The following is a 21,970-nucleotide window of genomic DNA, read 5'->3' as shown; positions in this document are numbered from 1 at the left end:
GTGACCAGCAACTCCAACCAATTTTTTTTTTTTCGATAAAACATGGAAGGCTTGAAACTTTTCCGAACTTTTTGTTATTGCCTGTGGAGATTTGGGAAATGTATCCTGATTTCCTGCCTATTTCAATGTTTGTGGAAAAATTGTTCATTAGAACATTCTTTTTTTCCATCTTTGGGTCAACTAATATATTGAAAAGCCCCTAATATTTTGTTCAAATCTGTTATTTGAATGGAATCCCAGATTTACAGAATTAAACATGTTTCATGGTGATTTGTACAATTTTTCTCAAATGAAAACTACATTCAGATTTCAAAATTGTTTAATCCCAGAAAAACATTTCCATCCCGCTACTTCAAATTCTTTCATCACTACATTTGGAAACGAATGTCAATTTGTCCCCACCAATAGAAAAGCGCACAAAGCTTCTAAAAATGAGTTCTACTGGTGTATTGTATTGCCAGCTTTAAATTGGTTCTTACGGCATTCTATGCATGAAGGTAAAAAAACCTTCATTATACAGCTATACTCACCTGAACTCGATCCCAACCCAGTGATATGCACAAGAGCAGAAGCTCTCCTGGGTCCCTCGGCACTGTCAATCACAGCCAGTGAGGAGGGATGGGGGCGGGGCCGAGCCATGCCCTGTGCGTCTCATAGACACACACAGGTGGCTCAGGAGCGAGCACCAAGGAGTGCCCCCAGAGCTAGAAGCTTAGGGGAGGGGCCAGGAGCGCCCAAAGGGGACCTAAGATGAGGAGGATCAGGGCTTCTCTGTGCAAAACCATTGTACAAAGAAAATGCATTTAAAAAATGCATATCAAATGCACATCACTGTGCATGCAAGAATGTGCAGTAAACATGCAGTTTCTGGTGTGAATGAGCCCTTAAGCAAATATAGGCATGTTCTACTTTTCAGTGCAGGGTAGTACATATCAGTTTAATACACTGGTGTGAACTGTGCCTATTGAATTACATTCATTTTACAATATAAATGGCTTGGCATGTGTTGATCAATGCATGCCAACACATCTGGTGTGAACAGAGCATAAGCCAAATTCCAGCTTAAAAAGTTATTTTTAAGGTGAAGTCACTTGCCTTTATATCTTATTCCCATAGCTTTAATGGAAGACTGTCCACACACCAAATCATTTACCCATTTAACAATCATTAAAGTAATTGTAAAGTTTCAAGGTTATTCACTTTAATGCTTACTATGCATTATGGTGAAAAACCTTCTTTGCTGCAGAACTCCCCCCCCCCTTACCCCAGACCTTACCTGAGCCCGATCAGATCCAGTGAAGTGCAACAGCCCAGCGGTTCCGGCCACTGTCTTTCTCCTTATTGGACAGATTAATAGCAGCATTGCAGCAGCCATTGGCTCCCACTGCTGTCAATCAAATTCAGTGACACAGGAGCAGGGGGTGGGGCGGAGTCCCCTGTCTGTGTCAATGGACACAGCAGCAGGACTCAGGAGCGAGCCCGCACAGGTGCCTCCAGGGAAAATGGCTTTCAGTTGGGGAACCTGATGAAGGGGAGGAGCCAGGAGCACCTGTGGGGCACCCCAGAAGTAGAAGATCAGAGCTGCTCTGTGCAAAACCCTTGAGCAAAGCAGGTAAGTAGTAATACGTTTGGTATTTTTATTTATTTTAATTAACCTTTACGAACCCTTTAAAGCTTTAACCTTTCTTAAGTGATAGGCCAAACAATATAATTTAATACCAAAATTACATCTATCTCAGTGATTCAGTATGCTGCATCAATCCTATTGTTAAAAAAAAAAAATATGAAACTTTCAGAATTTTACTCTTTAAAGTGGTTGTAAACCCATGGAAAAAACAAACAAAAAAACCTGCAAGAGAAAGGCATACTGAGCTAGCATGCATAGCATACTAGCTCATTATAAAATGCCTTAGATCGAACCCCCGAGAACAGCACATCACTGTGGCCAGCGACATGCCTAAAAGAGTTATTTCCAAGTATAGCGGGCTCCAGCGCTGTGATTGGCCGAAGCCGCAATGATGTCACTCCCATGTATGCGCGTGGGAGCTGGCGATAACGGCACAGCTACTGAAAAAATGGCACGAGCGAGCCGTTTCTTCAGTGCGCATGTGCCGATTTTGTATATATATTCACGGTACCTACAGGTAAGCCTGTAGGTAAAAGTGGTGTGTAAGTGTTTACAACCACTTTAAAAAGAACAATAAAGTGTTCCTAATATCGCAATAAATATTGAATGAACTGAGTTATTAAAAATATTTATCATTTTTTTCAATGAAATGTAGTAAACCATTTAAAGATCACAAATCAATCCTTATCTACAGGAATTCATTGAGCAATAGCTTTGCACATCGGTTAGAAACACTCATGTAATAATAATATATGATATAATGGAAATTCTATAGAAAATTTCCTCTTTGGTTTGATAGTAAGATGATTTTCAAGCTCAATATTTACCTTTCCTACTACTCATACCTTCCAACTTTCTGAAATGATAAAGAGGGAAACATTTTAGCACACAATATATAGGCAAAGGGCACATCCCTGCCACAACCTCAGTTATATGAACCACAAAGATCTAAAACCCAGAAAATTGCTTAAACCACACAAGTGCTTCTTTTCCCTCTTTCCTTTATATTGGTTTTTCAAGATAACAAATGTAGTAATATAGAGGTTGGATAAAAAAATGTAGTACAGCAGAACACTTTTAAACTAGTAACTAGTACTTAAACTAGTACATTTTGTATAGATACATACTTGTCAGTAGAGTTGGGCCGAACACCCACTTGTTCTTTTCGCACCAGAACTACCGAACAGAGAAAATTTTTTAACTCGAACGGACAATCTTATTAAAGTCTATAGGGCCCGACCGTAAAAAATTGAAAGTTCTTATTTTGAAGGCTTATATGCAAGTAATATGCCATAAAAAGGGTGTGGGGGTCCAGGTATTGCCCTGGGTGACATGTATCAATGCAAGAAAAAGTTTTTTTAAAAAGAGTGTTTTTACAGGAGCAGTGGTTTTGAGCACTTCAATACAGGGCATTTTCATCCCCTTCCATCCCAAGCCAATTTTCAGCTTTCGGCGCTGTCACACTTTTAATGACAATTGCCTGGTTTTACGACGTTGTACACAAATTACATTTTGATAGTTTTTTTTCCCCCACAAATAGAGCTTTCTTTTGGTGATCACCTCTGCGTTTTTTATTGTTTGCCCTATGAACAAAAAAAGAGCGACAATTTTGAAAAAAACACATTTATTCATTTTTGCTATAATAAATACCCTATTTTTTATAAAAATATATTTTTTTTTCCCTCAGTTTAGGCTGATATGTATTCTTCTACATATTTTTGGTAAAATCCCAATAAGCGTATATTGATTGGTTTGCGCAAAAGTTATAGCATCTACAAAATAGGGGATGTGTCCTAGGGAGTGATTCTAATTGTGGGGGGAGGGGACTGATGAGGGGAGGAGACTAAACGGTATTCCTCTGTACAAGGAACATACAATCAGTTCTCCTCTCCCCTGACAGAACGTGGATCTGTATGTTTACACACACAGATCCATGCCCCGGCTCTGTTACCAGGCAATCGCGGGTGCCCGGCGGACATTGCGGGCACATCGGGTCCCTGATAATGTGGCACGTGTGCACTCTCCACAATGTTGGGAAGCAGAGGACGTCAAATGACGCCCACCCTAAAGTGCAACAATAAAAATTGAAAATTTCTTTAAATATAGTGCCTGCGGGGGGTCTCCTTAGTCTGCCTGTAAAGTAGTGCATCTGTACCGTGAACCTACTACAGCAAAACAGACATTTCTAAATAAAAAAATGACATTTAAAAGCTCACATTTGTTCACCTTTTTTTTCTTCTAAATTCCAACTCCCCTATGCACCAATATAGCATTCATGTTCTTTTTTCACAAAAATATTAAAGCTTTCCATAAAATTTACAGACACTTACCTTACAGTCCTACATCCATGATTCAAAACGTATCTATTTCTTCTGTCTTACTTCCTTATAGACTATAGGTCATGACACAGGAAGGAGTTGACCAGCTGACCTCATTAGCACACACCCTGCATCATCCACCCTCCCACTCCCAGCTGCACGTTTTTAAAATGAAATTCAATCAGTGATCAACCTTCTCATTAAATACACAATATACAATCAAATTGCATAGTGTATGGCCATCGTTATACAAGTACATATGAGGGAGTGGACAGAAACACTCAGGTATCAAGCCCCGTTCCCATCTCTGCATAGCGGCACTCGCATCCCCACATGCGTTTTGTTTTTAGCGTGGGGAGGAGTTTTGAAGCATTTTCACTCATCACACATAGGGCAGCCCATCCACCTAAATGAGATGCCCTACATGAAGCAATCAACCCAAAGAAGCTTCAGAACTTTTTTTTAGAGTGGAGCTTGGTTCATTTTTACTGCGAATTTTGGTGCAGCGCATTTTTGAAATGCAAGGAAATGCACAGATATGAATGGAGCCTCATTGTTCTTGTGTTAATGCACCAATTTCACTTTTAGGATCCATTCACATCTAGCATAGTGGGAGTGAACGTTTTGTGTCTCGTTTTTCCTGATACGTGACACGTATAAGGCAGCCTGCTGGTTTCAATGGGCTGTGCTATATGTGGCTTATAGGACCTTGTGGATTTTTGTGGGTTACGTGTTTTTTACTGTGCATTTTGCAGCATTTGCCATTCATTTTTTTTCACATGCCAAAATGTGTGTTTGCTTCTGTGTTTGGTGTGCCGTTAACAATTAATGGCACTGAAAGCGCGACTAGTAATTTTAGGTGTATAAAGGTGGTCATACACTACACAATCTGATTGTACAATTTCCTTTAGATTTACCAAATTTATATAATAGGGGGAAACACTAATCTGGTCAATTACTTTATATCCAGTCAGGCAGGCCCTTGTACTACATAATTGATGGCAGATCTAAAAGAGAGTGTACAATCAGATTGTATAGCATATGGCCATCTTTATACACCTAAAATTACCTACAAGAAAAACAGAAATGGAAGGCGCACACACCTAGTGCATTACCAGAGATAATTTAATAATAAGAAATGTTTGTATAAAAGTGGGTACTCACAAAATGCAACTGACAAAAGGCCATAAACACAGTGCATGGACATGCACAGAAAACAGGGTACAGCTAACGCGTTTCGGGGGCACACCCCCCTCCTCAGAGCTAGGCTAGTCTCTTACACCATGGGCAAGCTTTTATAGGGAATGGTGCAATTGAAAATTGAGTGTCAAAAAGGGCCACACCCTCAAAGGGGCATCAAAGAAAAAAATGAATATATATATATATATTTGCACTAATGTAAAAATGACAGAATCCATATCAAAAACCAATACCCAAAACAAAAAAACTCCATCATAAATGCACAAATAAATAAATAATGATAATTCATTCAAATCCATGATATAGTGCAGATATCAGATAAATACAGGTATAGGAACACATAAGCAAAAAAGGATGCAGGCAGGATTGATAAATGGGCAATCCAAGTCTCCCCTCTACATGCCTTAGTAGCTGCAGGGGGGGGGGTTGGGCACTCAATGTCCAAAAACCATACAATAGGATCACCCGACCGGAAGCTTTAAAATTGCCAGGAAACGGTGGAAAACCCCTAAAAGACGCCAGCAGGATCATCCCCGCTGTAGTGCACCGATCAGTGAACAACCAATGTCACACAGGCACCTTACCAAACCCCAGGGAACCAACTCATCTAAAATGACGCTTTTAGTGCAATTAATTGTTAACCACACACCAAACACAGAAGCAAACACTCATTTTACCATGTGAAAAAAACTAGTGGCAAATGCTGCTTTTTACGCACAGTAAAAAACACGCAACCCACAAAACGCCAAAATGTCCCAAAATGTCCCATAAATTACATATAGCACAGCCCATTGAAATCAATGGGCTGCCCTATACGTGTCACAGGAAAAACGACCCACACAAAGGTTCACTCCCACTATGCTAGATGTGAATGGGGCCTGAAAGTGAAATTGGTGCCTTAACACAAGAACAATGAGGCTCTTTTCACATCTGTGCATTTCCTTGCATTTCAGAAAAATTGCCGTAAAAACACATCAAGCTCCACTCAAAAAAAAAGTTCTGAAGCTTCCTTGGGGCAATTGCTGTGTATAGGGCAGCCCATTCAGGTGGGCCCTATGTGTGATAAGTTAAAATGCTCCAAAACACCTCCCCACCTCGCTAAAAGAATAACCACGCATGTGGGAATTCGAGTTCCCACTATGCATAGATGTAAAAGGGGCTTGACAGCTGACCGTTTCTGTCCACTCCCTTCTATGCATTTGTATAAAGATGGCCATACACGATGTAATCTGATTGTATATTATGAAGTTATTGAGAAGGCTGATCATTGATTGATTGCATTTCATTTTAAAAATGTGCACATGGAAATGGGAGGGTGGATGATGCAGGCTGTGTACTAATGAGGTCAGCTGGTCAACTCCTTCCTGTGTCATCACCTATAGTCTGATCAGGAAGTAAGACAGAAGCAATAGATATGTTTGGAGACATGAATGAGGACAAGTGAAGTACGTGTCTGTAAATTTTATGGAAAGATTTGATATTTTTGCAAAAAAAGTACATGAATCCTATATTGGTGCATAGGGGAGCTGGAATTTAGGGGAAAAAAAAGGTAAACAAAGGTGAACTTAGCCTTTAAATTGCCGGTAATACAATACCATTGCCGGCAATAGTAAAATGTTAAAAAAAAGTGGCATGGGGTCCCCCCAAAATCCATAACTAAATCTTGTCCGAGCATTCACCCTAGCAGACACGAGTGAGCACCCCCCCCCTCCTGAACAATACCAGGCCACATGCCCTCAACATGGAGGGGTGAGTGCTTTGGGGCAGGGGACCTCATCTCCACAACCCTGGGCTGTGGTTGTGGGAGTCTGCGGGCCAGGGGTTTTCAGCATCTGGAAGCCCCCTTTAACAAGGGAGCCCCCATATACCCCCCCCCCCCATGTGAATGAATATTGGATACAAAGTACCCCTTTCCATTTACCAAAAAATTGTCAAAATAAATAAAGACAGGAGGCAGTTTTTGACATTTCCTTAATTAAAGTGGTGTTCCAGCCACAATTTTTTTTTAAAGTCAACAGCTATAAACACTGTAGCCAGGGCCATCTTTAATACTGATTGGACCCTAGGCAAACATTTTCTTTCCCCCCACCTTCCATGTAATTTTGCTTTCCACCTGCTCTGAGACATATAATAAATAGCAGCTTGACTCAAAATCTGTTTACTGAATCAGACCAGGCAGCAATTGCGATTGGTTGCCAGAGGTTACAGTGTATCATTACAATTCAGGAACATTTACACCAACCACCAGTGTATGGGGAATATACAATGACCTCCATATAAGGGAGCATTTACACGGACAACCATTGTCAAGGAGATTTGTACTGAGCACCAATGTAAGGTAACACTTCTACACAGACCACCATCGTTAGGGCGGATTTACCCTGACCACCAATGTAGAGGGGGATTTACACAGAGCACTAGTGTAAAGGGCAATTCTGCACTTACAGCTGATCTAAAGGGAAATGTACACTGATCACCAATTTAATGACAAATTTACACTGACAACCAATGTAAGGGGGCTTTCCTGACACCACAGAAACCTGCTGCCCTTTAGCAGATACACAGCAGTGCCATTAATTGTTAATGACTGCTGAGATGTGCATATTCAAATCCAACACAATTCACGGTGCTGTGGCACCATGTAGTTTTTAAAAAGGGTTCCACCTCCAATTTACTTACTTTTGCAGAACATGCTGATGATGGACTTAATGGCCACAGTTTTAGGCAGCATTCAGCAGAAGTGATGGTCTATATGACCTCAGGGGGGCATGATATACATATGAATGCTGCCTCTATTTACATATCAACTCCAGCGGACTGCGGCTATTTACATATTAATGATGCTGCTATTTACATATCAATCCAGGTTGTTTGCATGTAAACACAGGGTCTGCAGGTGAGTCATCTGTACATGGCAATAGGCAGAGCTGGGCAGCATTAGTAACAGAAATTCACACTAAGATATCGGGACACAGCACGGGTCTAAAACTTCAAGAGACAAGGCAATTTAAAATTGAGATAGTTGGCAAGTATGAGGAAGCTGCTTTGGGCCCCACAACAATTTTTGCCCTGCCTTAAAGACGGCCCTGACTGTAGCTGCTGACTTTTAATAAGGACACTTACCTGTCCAGCGAGCCTGCGATGTCGGCCGCCCGAGGCTGATCCGTCCACCAGATCGGGTGTCAGTGCCGCCATCTTAACGTAGGGAAACAGGCAGTGGAGCCTTGCGGCTTCACTGCCCATTTCCTACTGCACATGCGCGAGTCGTGCTGCGTTTTGTGAATCGGCCTGTTCTTTTCTTGGACACACACATGTCCCAGAAGACGAAAATTAATTTTTTTCAAATGTTTTTTTTTTCTATATTTTATGAATTTTTATGAATGTTAATGTAATTTTTTTTAGGGTGTCCCACCCAAAAAAGAAAAAAAATGCTCCGTTGGTTACTAAGGCAAACCTCTGGCTTGTCATTTAACTATTCTTATATAGGTAAGGGTGGGGAACCTGGAGACCCAGATCTTGTTACCCATCTGGAAAGCGATCCACAGTAGATCACTTTTCCAGAGGGTTTTTGATAGTTAATAAAAGATGGTCTGCAACTCCTTGCTTGTTCATTAAAATCTTCAAAATGTATTTTATCCATAAAAGACACAGAAAGCAGATGTAAAAATGCCACAATATATAGTGGATAAACCCCTCCTGGCAGCACATGTCATTAATTAGCCAATTAGAAGATAATCAGAGTTACTTGGAGAGGTGAAATACCATACATGGACAGACATAGATTCAATCAAGATACAAATATGATTGGTTGCATAAATCCAAGAAAATAACGATATAAAATATAAAGCTGAATAAACAGAAAAAAATAATATATATATATATATATATATATATATAGTAGTGCAAAAAAGAAATCAACATAAATATAAATCTACAGTAGGTCCCATCTGAGGTTCAACCCCTGAGAGACCCTGTTTTTTAATAGTTGGTGGGGTGGCAATATGTGGTGCAGTACTGACCCACCAACATGAGGAATAGGGGCTCATTCACATAAGTATCAAAACAGTGGTAAAAATAGGTGACTGACCCAACATTATCAGAGTGGTACAGCCATACAACTGAAATGGAAGAGCTAATCAGTATCATGCAATATAACCCTTCTACATTTAGCCACACGTGGGCATGTTGGCTCCACTTTCAAGAAACATGGGATGCAGTAGCATTACAAACTGTGCTGGAACAATTGACTGACGCCTGTCCTCACTGATAAGCTGCTTGGACGCAAAGCAGTTAGAGGTGATCCGATACTCTTCTAGCCCCCCTCCAATCTGAGGACACATACTGGTCTATATGGTATACTTTACACTCCTCTGGCTGTACGCACTGTGGGCTTCTCTCCCATACCCTTTGAAGTCCTCCCATCCCCACACTTTCCCCCTGAACCCCTCTATCCACTAATCTCACCAATGTAAGGCTACATGTCCCCCTTTAGATGACTGCGACTCGGATATTGTCACATAATACAATATCTTGTCTTCACTCCTCCAGCAGGATACAATTGTACAAGAGGTATACCAATTCACTTGTAGAAAAAGATATTAGACAGTATTGGTGTTGATTTACTAAAGGCAAATCCACTCTGCACTGCAAGTGCACTTGGAAGTGCAGTCGCTATAGATCGCTGTAGATCTGAGGAGAAGCTCTGAAATGAAGGGAAGCTCTGCTGATTTTATCATCCAATCATGTGCAAGCAAAAATGCATTTTATTTTATTTTCCTTGCATGTCCCCCTCAGACCTACAGCAACTTTACTTCCAAGTGCACTTGTAGTGCAAAGTAGATTTGCCTTTGGTAAATAACCCCCTATATGTATCATTTTATGTGCCCCCTATTTATTCTATACGATCAAAGATACAGTCATCTCATCCTGTAATTGGCAATATTGACGTAAACAAGCTTTATGATATTTGAGGTTACATGTGTTTATTTTTTTTGTAACAAATATGGTCTGTATTGGAAGTTATGTATCTTACTGTACATGATTACATTGTTACTTCTATGCAATGTACTATAAAATTATTCAAATTCTTGGAAAAGAAAGAGAAATAGGTGACTGATCCAAAGTTTTAATGCCCCTTGACAGCTCCATTCCCTCAGCTGCACAGTATCAGCTAAGGTTGCACACACACTATTGCCAAATGTAACCCATTCAAGTGAATAGGGTGGTGCAACAACTGCCCACACAGTTGTAGTGCAGTGGTGCAAACTTTTCAGGGTTGAAACAAGTGGTGAGGAGATTATATATAACCTGGCAGCCCTATCAACAGCTTTTTTCAGAGGGGTGGCAAGGGTTGTCTTAGGTATAAACAAGATCTACTGTAAAACATAAAACCCTGCCTGGCCAACATTGCAGCTGAGGAGGACTGGTCAAGGGGCAGAAAAATCATGGCCCAACCACCTAATTTTACTACCCTCAGCCACCAGTGTGAACAAGTCACACTTGTGTTTGGACGTTTCAGGCTATATAGGGCTGACTTACAACAGACCTCATTTTTCCAGTGGCCTAGCAGACTTGTGTTCATAAAACCAAGAAACCTAAAGTTAATACTCTGAATAATAGAAATGTTTCCCCAAATCAGACTGGATGTTGAAAGCAAATACATTTGCTAGGTAAGATGAATGGGCATTTATTTACCTGTGAACCAATCACAGAGCTTACTGCTGAAATACATACTGTATGCAAAAATACAACATAGTGGTATTTCTCTACTAAAATGCCGCTTGAAGCATATTTTCAGCAAGTAATGATCCAGTACACTTATTTATGACATGGTGATAAATGACATTCTAACAGCCACAGACAATCCTGCTTCCATGCAACAAATTACACTTATCATTTCAGTGGTCTTTTGCCTAGAAACAGTCAATATATTCAGATTCTGAAAGGGAAGGGGCTTGGTCAAAATTGGGTATGAATATTTTTAATTTGCAGCATGGTTTATACTTTTTTCTTGCATTTTTATACATTTTCCATGCATTTTCACAAGTTTTTAATTTATTTCAAGCATTTTTTACTGCCCTGCCATTGAGGTCTTTTGTCGCACAAAAATGATCACCTGTATCTTTTTCACAGTCACACAGAAGTGTGTGTTGTATAGATATGAATGGGCCCAGTCAACAATAATGATATAATAATAATTTATCATGTGTAATAATAATACTATTGTCTTGTAAATTTTGTTGTATATTGTACAAAATAATATTGTATACTATACTATTGTATTGTAATAATAATACTATATATATATATATATATATATATATATATCTAAGACCCCTTTTACACTGGGGCGGGCTTTGGCAGCGCTACCCATTAATTTCAATGGGCAGGGGCAGCGGAGGAGCGTTGTATACACCCCTCCTGCACCACCCCGAGATGCTGCTTGCAGGACTTTTTTTCCTGTCCTGAAGGCGCACCGCCCTCGGGCTTTCACACTGGTGTGGCATGAGAGGCACTTTTCATGCTCTTTACAGGCGCTATTTGTAGCGCTAAAATGCCAGAAAAGCACCCCAGTGTGAAAGGGGTCCTAATGTACTAATAATAATAAAATGTGTAATAATAATAATGAATACTGTGCATTGTCACCCAACAAATCGCGCAAGGGTAAACGAGGACTTAATGGCTTAGAATCAGGAATTAAATATCCCAGTTTCATTGCAATATAATGGAAGTATGTCTTAAAGCTTAACTTCAGGTACATAGCTATATATATGGGCTACTTAACCTGTTAAAGAAGTTGTAGTTTTGTCCATCTAATCGTGAGATGAGTACAGCTCTTCTACATAGCACAGGCTTTCTTAACAGAGGAGGGCCTGACCTTTCTCTGCTGCATTATCACTCTCACTCACAGATCCCTCCTCACAAGCACCCTATGAATGGACAGTGAACATAAAAGCAGTAGAGCTCATCTCTCCGTCACTATGTTCTCTCTTACTATTAGCAGGCTCCTTGCACTGCAGTGCAACTGACTGGCTTTATGTGCTACTGCCCCCCCCCCCCCCAACGCTCCGAGCCCTGCTGTACAGTGGGCTGCTAGAGGCAGATACCAAGTCAAATTCATGCTCTTATGCTGCTTGCATGTAAGTACCATACTTCCTCTCCTAGGGTGACCAAACTCACTCATTGTACTATATTAGCAGCACTGTCACTAGGGTTGCCACCTGGGATTCAGCCGGAGAGTCTGGATTTTGAATTATGTCCAGGTTTCAGTCCACATGAAACCCAGACACAATATTCAGATAGGAATGTGGCTGGGAACAGGGTCTAACAGGAGGGTGAGGGGGCACAATACATGCCACATTACTATTATCTTTGGAAGCCCAAAGGTGTCCCAGATCTGTTACAATCCTATAGCTGTGCACCACTAAAGTGTTCCGGTTTGGCTCGAAGAAAATGTGGCAACCCTAAGACGGCTTTCACACGAGCCACCCTGGGCGTCAGCAGTAAAGTGGTGTTGTTTTTAGCACCATTTTACAGTCGTTTTAGAGGTACTATTCATCTGCTAGCAGGGCGGTTTTTAACCCCCGCTAGTGGCTGAAAAGGGGTTAAATCCACCCGCAAAACGTTGCCGGTATCACAGCGCTGCCCCATTCATTTCAATGGGGAACAGCAGTGGAGGAGCATTAAGTTCACCGCTCCTTCACTGCTCCAAAGAAGCTGCTGGCAGGACTTTTTCTGACACACTGCCAGCACACCGCCCCAGTGTGAAAGCCCTCAGGCTTTCACACTGGAGTGAATGGAGCCACTTTTTTCAGGCGCTATACGGGTACTATTTTTAGCACTGTAGCGCCTGAAAAACGCCTCCAGTGTGAAAGGGATCTAACGGTCACCCTAGGACAGGAAGTGTGTTACTGAGAGAATCAACAGGTGGGAAAAGGAAAAGCTTTACATAATGAATGTAGCTACCACATAAATGGGCCTGAGCTTTAAAATATGCCTTTTCATTATTTGGTTTAGTTATACTTTAATTAACCTTTTAGGCAGATATAAGGTCCTTCTGTGATATTGCTCTCTCACTGCACTGTATTAGCACTGTTTTCTCCGTAGGACAAAAATTGTCTTAGCCCTTGTACACACGGTCGGACGTTCCGACAACAAAATTCATTGTATTTTGTCCGAAACTGGTGTTGCATACACACGGTCGGACAAAGTTGTCTTAAAATCCTGATCGTGATGACGTTATTTAGTTACGACGGGACTGGGTTCAGGCTAGTAGCCAATAGCTTTGGTCTAGGAATTTGATTTGAGCATGCGTGGCACTTTGTCCGATCGGAATTCTCTACAAACGATCGGACAAAGTCCGATCGGATTATGTTGTCGGAAAATTTTATCGCCCACACGGTAGGATTGTCTGACAACACGGTGCGATCGGACATTTTCCATCGGAATGTCCAACCGTGTGTACAAGGGCTTAGAAAGACAAAACACCTCCCCCATTCCATAGTGCGTCTGTGTGTGTATGTGGAGGGGGGTTCTGTAGTCCTCACAGAGAAGTCACGCACAGCTGGTAATAATGTTTGAGCATTATCAACTCACTACAGAAAGTTAGAAGCAGCTATTTTTGCACTTATTGAACATATAATCATAAATGCTTTTGATCATATATTTAAGAACACAAAAGAAAACAAATAACATAAAAAAAAATTTGCAGACTCAATGGACTACCCTGTCTTTTTCTGCCATCACTTTTCTGTTTCTAAATATGTTTCTATAACTTAATTGTTAGACTTAGTGTACATTTTAAGGTTTTCACTATACATGTTGAGTATCCTGTAATAATTAAAAGAATGGCTGAATATGTAAAACATCATCATGCTGAACAAAACGCAAATCTGAACATGACTAGAACTGCTATTGTAGGCAAGCTTTTTAAGTCTTGTTACATCACAGAGATTGTATTATTACAAGAGGTAGTAACTTCATTCACACTTGTCAGCTGACCTTCTCTATCACAAATGAGGGACCTGTAGTATACATTATCTATCTAGTGATCCACATAGCTGTATTACAAGTTTAATTACATTTGGCTAGGATAAAGACATAATATGAGCTGAGCAAATAAATACAACGAGGAGTATTTCCTACCATTCATTTCTCTTGATGTAAGTTGACAAAATGCATTCTATATACTAGTATGCCTGAGTAGTTAGTGCTACACCTGCAATCTGATTATTTAAAAAAACGACTTGTCCAGAAAGCCCTCCGGCCCAGGCCTGCTAGAATTAGTATTAGTATGAACGGTTCTTTACTGTCCTAAAATCACAGATTCTAACAATATCTTATCTTACATACAATTATTTTTAATACATTTTTTTGCTCCATTAAACACATTAAATATACTTAATGGGTTTACATTACTCTGGTAATAAAAGCAAACCGCAGTGTATTAAGATAAGGAAATAAATGTTCACCAATGCTCATTCTTAGCCATTTGTTCTTACCTTCACAACGTAATTATTGATATAAATTTTCAGTTTAGTCGCATTTTATCTGGCGTAGTGTATATCAATAGTAATAATAAGAATAACTTACCACTTCCAGTATATATAAGTTGCATATTCTCAAATTCCAGACAAGTGTAAGTCGGGTCTAAGACATCACTATAGTTAGCCATTTCCATGTCCATTGCGGAAATATAATGTTTCATTGCCAGGTAGGACACCCAGAGACTTTAAGTTATACCCTCTACTCTGTTCCCTTAGCAATCTATGAAAGACATTTCTGCCAAATGAATTCTGTGCTGAAGGTGGAGTCTTGAAAATGCTTCTGCGTGCTACTTTCTACCTTTACCTCATTTTTTATGGTACTTTGAGGCAATTCTTCTGATAGTCTTGGAATGCTCAGCGAATATTCTTATCATAATGTTGTTTGTCATTTTTTTTTCTTAGCAGGCAAGCTTAAAGGATACCTTATAATGACACATCTATATTTAATCTAATAAAGGTGAACTTATCTTAAGTTTATCATTCACGTTGTAAAGATCAACATGTTTACACAAAAGTTTTATAAGCTTTATAAGTATAACATATAATTCAGCTTCAGCATCACTGGAATCAACGCTGCAGCTCTAAAAGTGGGAAAATATATATTTTATTTTTAAACTATTTAATGCCTACCTGTTATGTTTTTTTATGATTAAAGCAGACTTACATTAATTTATAGTGTATTTTCAGTGACTATCTGAAAATCATTTTCTCATGCAACTCTCACATTTTTAGTTGCCTGCTGTGTAACAAACAAGTAATTAGCAAGTATGGCTGCCTCAATTTTTTATTTGCTTGAAAGTATTATTATAAACAAAATTTACTATTGACGCATTAATACACGTTAAACAATACATGTGTGTTTAACTTAAAAACCATTGTATACTATGTAGAAAATGCACCTATGGGAGTAGAAGAGAAGTGGGGAGGGGAGGAGCGGGCCATGATCATTGGATACATGTTGGAGCAGCCTCAGGGCTGGATTAACATAGGGGCTATTAGCTCCAGGTCCCTACCTTAAGATAGGCTCAGCCCAGTGAGTCACTAATGCTAAACAGAGCAATGGAGGTTATTTACTAAAGGAAAATCCACTTTGCACTGTAAGTGCACTTGGAAGTGCAGTCGCTGTAGATCCGAGGGGGACATGCAAGGAAAATAAAAAACAGCATTTTAGCTTGCACATGATTGGATGACAAAATTAGCAGAGCTTCCACTTATTTCAGATCTACCCCTTAGATTGATAGCCACTGCAATTCCAAGTGCACTTGCAGTGCAAAGTGGATTTGCCTTTTCGTAAATAACCCCCAATGTGTCACTGCGTCAAGTAGCTTGAGTATCAAATCCCTATATATTCTAGAGAACAAACCACAGCAGTGGAAGAGACGGGGATTTGGGATTTTGCAATACCGATTCTATAAACCAAAGGTAAATGTAAATAGAGATGTAAACAAGAGAGAAGAGAATATCTAAAACCTTATGATTGTATCAAGTCCTGAAGCATCATGGCTCATTTTAAATGTCATATATTAAAATTATACTACCTGCCACCATATACTCCGCACTTCTCTCCTGCACATACTACCCACCGCCATGCACTTCATACTCCTCTCTTGCACATCTTACCTGCCAGCATACACTCCGCACTCCTCTCCTGTGCACACTACCCACTACAATACACTCCACACTCCTCTCTTGCACCTCCTACCTGCCGGCATACACTCTGAATTTCTCTCCTGCACATACTACCCACCGCCATACACTCCACACTCCTGTCTTGCACACACTACCCACCACCATACACCCCACACTTCTTTCCTGCACATACTACCCACCGTCAAACACTCCACACTCCTCTCTTGGGCCGTGTACACACGGGCGGATTGTCTGTCCAACTTAGTCCGCTGAACCGTGTTTCAGCGGACAATCCGCTCGTGTGTGGGCTTCAGCTGACTTTTTCAGCGGACTGTCGGACGAACAAAGTCTTACGGAATTTCCGTAATTTTGTCCGTTCAAACTTGGTTTTGTCCGTCCAAACTTGGTTTCAGCGGACAGTCCGCTCGTGTGTAGGCAAGTTGGACGGACTAAGTATGGCGCATGCTCAGAAAGGATTTACACGGCCGAAGGTTGCATTGCAGTGTATAGGACGTCGTTTTTCTAGTCCCGTCGTACGTGCTGTACACGTCATCACGCACGCTTTCAGCGGACTGTCTGCTCATCGTGTGTGGTCAAGTCCGTTCATTCAAATTTTGAACGGACTGTCTGTCGGATTGTCTGACGAACTTAGTTGGGCAGACAATCCGCCCGTGTGTACGCGGCCTTGCACATACTCCCCACCACCATACACTGTGCACTCCTCTTCTGCACATACTACCAATTTCAGCATATTTTATGAATACAAGAAGGTGCACCACATTACTACTCTAGTTAAGCTACCCTTTTTAATTAATATATCCTAAAAAAATGGTTTGTGTTTTAATTTGATTTATTCCCAAAAAAGGCCCACCAAAATCCTTAGCACCAGGCCCATGTTGTAACAAAGAAACTCACCCAAGCTCAACCGCTATATGATGCAGGTGTATAGGTGGGGTGTCAGTGCTCTGGCAAAGAAAATTCTAGGTAAATCCATGACAAGTACAAGCCGGCAGCTCAAAAGCTGCTTCATCAAATAACTTTTATTTGAGCAATACAGCAGTGAAAGAATCCAAATTCAGTCACTGCTGCATTGCTCAAATAAATATTGTACTTGCCATAGATTTACCAGACCCATGATGTTCTTAATTCAGCCCTGAGCACACTGGTATTCAAAACCATTGGAGATTTTGCTGAAAATGTGTGTAAATGTAGCTGTCTGCATTATTAGCAAATAGCTGTTTTACAGCAATGCTACAGCATACAGGTTTTTTTTTCAGGGCATACGGAGAAATGGAGGGGATAAATACTTTTTTTAAAACAGTGTTTTTTTTTTTGTAAAGTAAACATTTTTATTTGTACTTTTGCTTTAGCAAACAATGGAGCAAATCCTGGTTTTTAACTTACAGGTATTCATCCTTTGAGAAAATGTCATTCTCTGTCTCAACCAGATGTACCAGTCTTACTGAAATGGCCAAAATTGGGAGATCTAATATCATAAAATACCTTTAGAACTTGTGCACGATAATACAGATACAAAATATCACATGTACAGTAGTATAAGGATTCGGAATACAGCTCAATTCATCACATTATATTTTACCACTTCTAGTAAAACCCCTGAACAATGGCATCCGCATGGGGGCTGACGGTGGGTCCCCAAAAAGCTCCGGGTCTCGGGCATGCACAGTTTTGTTATTAGCCCCGAGTGCTGCCGCCGAGCATGGACCGATCTGACTCAGAGCGAGGCTGAGTGACATAGCAGGTCCCGCCTTCTGAAGCCTGCAGCACCTATGATGGACGTCCCACTGGTCCAATGCAGGGACCGCGGGACGTGTGACATCCATCATAGGCGCTGCAGGCTCCAGGAGGTGGGAATTACAATGCCGCTGCCGTGCCACTGTAAGAAGATCCCCACTCGGTGCTCGGGTTTGCAACTCTCCTCTCCTGTCACCATGGCTCTGGCTGCCTGGAGTGCCTGCTGTCTACTCTACAGGTGCACCGCATACTACGGTTGAGCTGCAGGAGAAGATCACATCACCTGAAGTATGGTGGTCAGGTAGGTCAGTGTGTGTCATGTAGGTCAGTGTATGTCAGGTAAATGAGTGTAATGGTCAGTGTGTGTTAGGTAGGTCAATGTATGTCAGGTAGGTCAGTGTAATGGTCAGTGTATGTCAGGTAGGTGAGTGTAATGGTCAGTGTGGGTCAGGTAGGTCATTGTATGTCATGTAGGTGAGTGAAATGGTCAGTGCGTGTCAGGTAGGTCAGTGAGTGTCAGGTAGGTAACACACACCACCATTGCCCCCACCCCCTAGGTGTTGGGCTTGGACTTTGGGCTAAAGCCCCTGTTTTTTTTTTTGCCACCTAGCAACGCCCCTGCCCCTGAAGGAGCCAGGGTTGGTGAAATTCAGAGTGATGCATGTGAAGTCTAAGACCACCATATCCCCTTCCAGTGTCCCTGTATTGGTCTTTAACCATAAGCTGACTCAGGGGCGAATATGAAGACAAAGTAGGGTATAGTGTATGGACAAGAACTCCTGATGATGGTAACTAGTTAAAATCCACATAACAAGAGCATCCTGGGTCTTTGAGTTCCCATTGTTGCTGCTCACTTAGCACTGTTAAAGTGACCACTGAGTTGCAATTAAGAAAAGATCTGTCCAGAGCGCAATGAAGATAGCATTTTTTATTTTATTCTTTTAAAGAATAGTGACGTTTGCTTGTCCATGAGTCAACTATCAACTAATGCTGCCAACCTGTGAGAATTTTTGCTTGTTGAATGTGCTCTAAAATATATTCCTTTTCCCATGGCAGATAAAACACAAGAACATAGTTTGCCGGGGATTTTTCCTAGCATGTCTCTGAGTATCCCTTGGCAAGATATAGAGCCAATATAATAAACCAAAAAGGCCACCTGCTACAGGTGTATGAGGACAGTGGATCTAACAACAGACTTTTAAAGTATAACAACACATTCAGTTTAACATAGACATGAAAGGCAAAACGTGCGTGTGTGTGTGTGTATGTATATATATATATATATATATATATATATATAGATAGATAGATAGATAGATAGATAGATAGATAGATAGATAGATAGATAGATAGATAGATAGATAGATAGATAGATAGATAGATAGATGGATGGATGGATGGATGGATGGATGGATGGATGGATGGATAGATAGATAGATAGATATCATTATAAATACCCTTTTTTCTTCTTTTTTTATCGGTGACACCATACCCTTTGTTCCCAGCTGCATAGTGAGCTCGGGGAGCTGGAGGAGGAGAAATAGCAGCATACTGATCTTCCCTGTGAATGGCTGTGCAGGGAAGGCCAGGATACGTCTCCTCTTTAGAGGAGAGCAGATTGAGTTCCCAACACAGCAGAGAACTGATCACTCTGTGCTCTCATGCTTAGTGTGGTTTTTGATAGGAAAGCAGAGGGACTGGCAGGAACACCAGGGTTTTCACACAAAGGAAGCAATACAAAGAGAACAGGACAAGTTTTCATACAAGTACATGGTACAGCAGGCACATGTCCAGAATATGAAATGTACATCATAGAGCTACTGTTATGAAGGTTCTACTTGGCTAAACTAATAAACACATTAGATATCAGATTAACCACATGTCAGACCAAAGTCAAAAATTCTAAAAAATATAAGCTTACAGAAAAACTACCATACAAGCCAACACTCTACAAGCTTATGGCATTACGGAAATGTAAATAACTGTCTCCTTTTACATTAAAGAGGAAGTAAACCCTGATGAGTTTACTTCCTCTTTTTTTCCCTGCAAAGGTAAAGCATAATGGACTACTATGCATCGCATAGTAGCCCATTATGTGTCACTTACCTGACACAGGAGCCAGCGAAGTCGCGCTGTCCCCTGTAGTCCGCCGCATCCATCTTGCTGGTGGCGTCTCGCAGCTCCGCCGCTGTCATTCGGCGAAGCCGCGATGACGTCACTCCCGCGCATGCGCACGGGAGTCGACAAATGCGGCAGCTCCATTTTTGGAACTGCCGCGTTCAGTGCGCCTGCGCGCCGCTGTCTACGGCGCATGCGCCGTAGACAGCGGTGCCCGTTTTCGGGCAAATATCTCCTAAACCATATAGGTTTAGGAGATATTGCTTGGACCTACAGGTAAGCCTTAATCTAGGCTTACCTGTAGGTCAAAGTGGTTTGTAAGGGTTTACAACCACTTTAAAGTGGTAGTAAAGGTTTTTTTGTAATGTGTACCTACAGGTAAGCCTATAATAAGGCTTACCTGTAGGTATAGAAAATATCTCCTAAACGTGCACCATTTAGGAGGTATTTACTTTAAACGAGCCAGTCATGTCACCAACACATGCGCACTGCGCTCTCAATGGACTTTGAACCATCCATAGAAAGAGCCGTGCCACAGCCATGATTTCCACGCACAATCAAACGACGGCTGCCTGCGAACCCGGAAACAAAACTGGTTGAAGATGGAAGCCCTATCAGCAGTGACAGCACACCAGTGAAGAGCTTTGCTTTCAGGCAAGTCTTTCATAATATACTAGTATGTGATGCATACTAGCACATTATGAGATTCATTTACAGAGAGAATTTTATTTTATTTTACAGTTTACTACAGCTTTAATGCCCAGAGTGTGGGAAAGTTGCACTTATTTAGAGTCATGTATATTTCTTGGTGCTTTAGGAAACGAATGCCGTGTACACATGACCAGATTTTCCGGCAGACTAGGTCCGACGGTCTTCCCGACGGACTTTCAGCGGAGTTCCGATGGACTTTTCAAACGAACGGACTTGGGCACACACAATAACACCAAAGTCTGTTGGATTCGACCGTGATGATGTACGACCGGACTAGAATAAGGAAGTTCATAGCCAGTAGCCAATAGCTGCCCTAGTGACGGTTTTCGCCCGCTGCACTAGCATACCGACGAATGGATTTTTCGACTGGGCTCGAGTCCGTCAGAAAGATTTGAAACATGTTCTAAATCTAAAGTCTGTCTGATTTTTCAACAGCAAAGGTCGGATGAAGCCCACATATGATCGAATTGTCCGATGGATCAATATAAGATCCAAAGAGCTGTCACTAGCAGTGAAGCAAGCCATCATTAGGCTGAAAAAACAAAACAAACCCATCAGAGAGATAGCAAAAACATTAGGTGTGGCCAAATCAACTGTTTGGAACATCCTTAAAAAGAAAGAATGCCCTGCTGAGGTCAGCAACACCAAAATGCCCAGAAGACCACAGAAAACAACTGTGGTGGATGACCGAATTCTTTCCCTGGTGAAGAAAACAGTTGCCAGATGAAGAACACTCTCCAGGAGGTAGGTGTATGTGTGTCAAAGTCAACAATCAAGAGAAGACTTCACCAGAGTGAAAACAGAGGGTTCACCACAAGATGTAAACCATTGGTGAGCCTCAAAAACAAACAAAATCTAAAAAAGCCTTCACAGTTCTGGAACAACATCCTATGGACAGATGAGATCAAGATCAACCAGAGTGATGGGAAGAGAAGAGTATGGAGAAGGAAAGGAACTGCTCATAATCCAAAGCATACCACATCATCAGTGAAGCATGGTGGTGGTAGTGTCATGGTGTGGGCATGTACGGCTGCCAATGGAACTGGTTCTCTTGTATTTATTGATGA

The 21,970-nt window shown here is 41.2% G+C and overlaps 1 protein-coding gene across 6 annotated transcripts in view; it reads right to left on the bottom strand.

Annotated features, from left to right (window-relative positions):
* The window catches only part of HNF4G (hepatocyte nuclear factor 4 gamma), a 201,992-nt gene that overhangs the window by 53,862 nt on the left and 126,160 nt on the right, over positions 1 to 21,970 (bottom strand). Inside the window, exons 1-2 of one of the 6 annotated variants that reach the window (XM_077492892.1) lie at positions 14,737 to 14,856; positions 2,455 to 2,483 (exon numbers count right to left, since the gene is read on the bottom strand). The exons of 2 other annotated variants lie outside the window; for them this stretch is intronic. In XM_077492892.1, coding sequence (XP_077349018.1) covers positions 2,455 to 2,470 — 16 coding nt within the window. In that variant the 5' untranslated portion in view covers positions 2,471 to 2,483; positions 14,737 to 14,856. Of the gene's footprint in view, positions 1 to 2,454; positions 2,484 to 14,736; positions 14,949 to 21,970 lie in introns of those variants that run through there. 3 more of the 6 variants (XM_077492891.1, XM_077492890.1, XM_077492889.1) reach the window with 3 other exon arrangements.

Source organism: Lithobates pipiens, unplaced genomic scaffold (assembly GCF_037356315.1).
Source record: "Lithobates pipiens isolate NorthernLeopardFrog02 unplaced genomic scaffold, aLitPip1_a1.2 Scaffold_19, whole genome shotgun sequence".
NCBI classification, from domain to species: Eukaryota; Metazoa; Chordata; class Amphibia; order Anura; family Ranidae; genus Lithobates; species Lithobates pipiens.
Note: the sequence above shows the minus strand (reverse complement) of the source record. Positions and strands in the feature narration are given on the sequence as shown.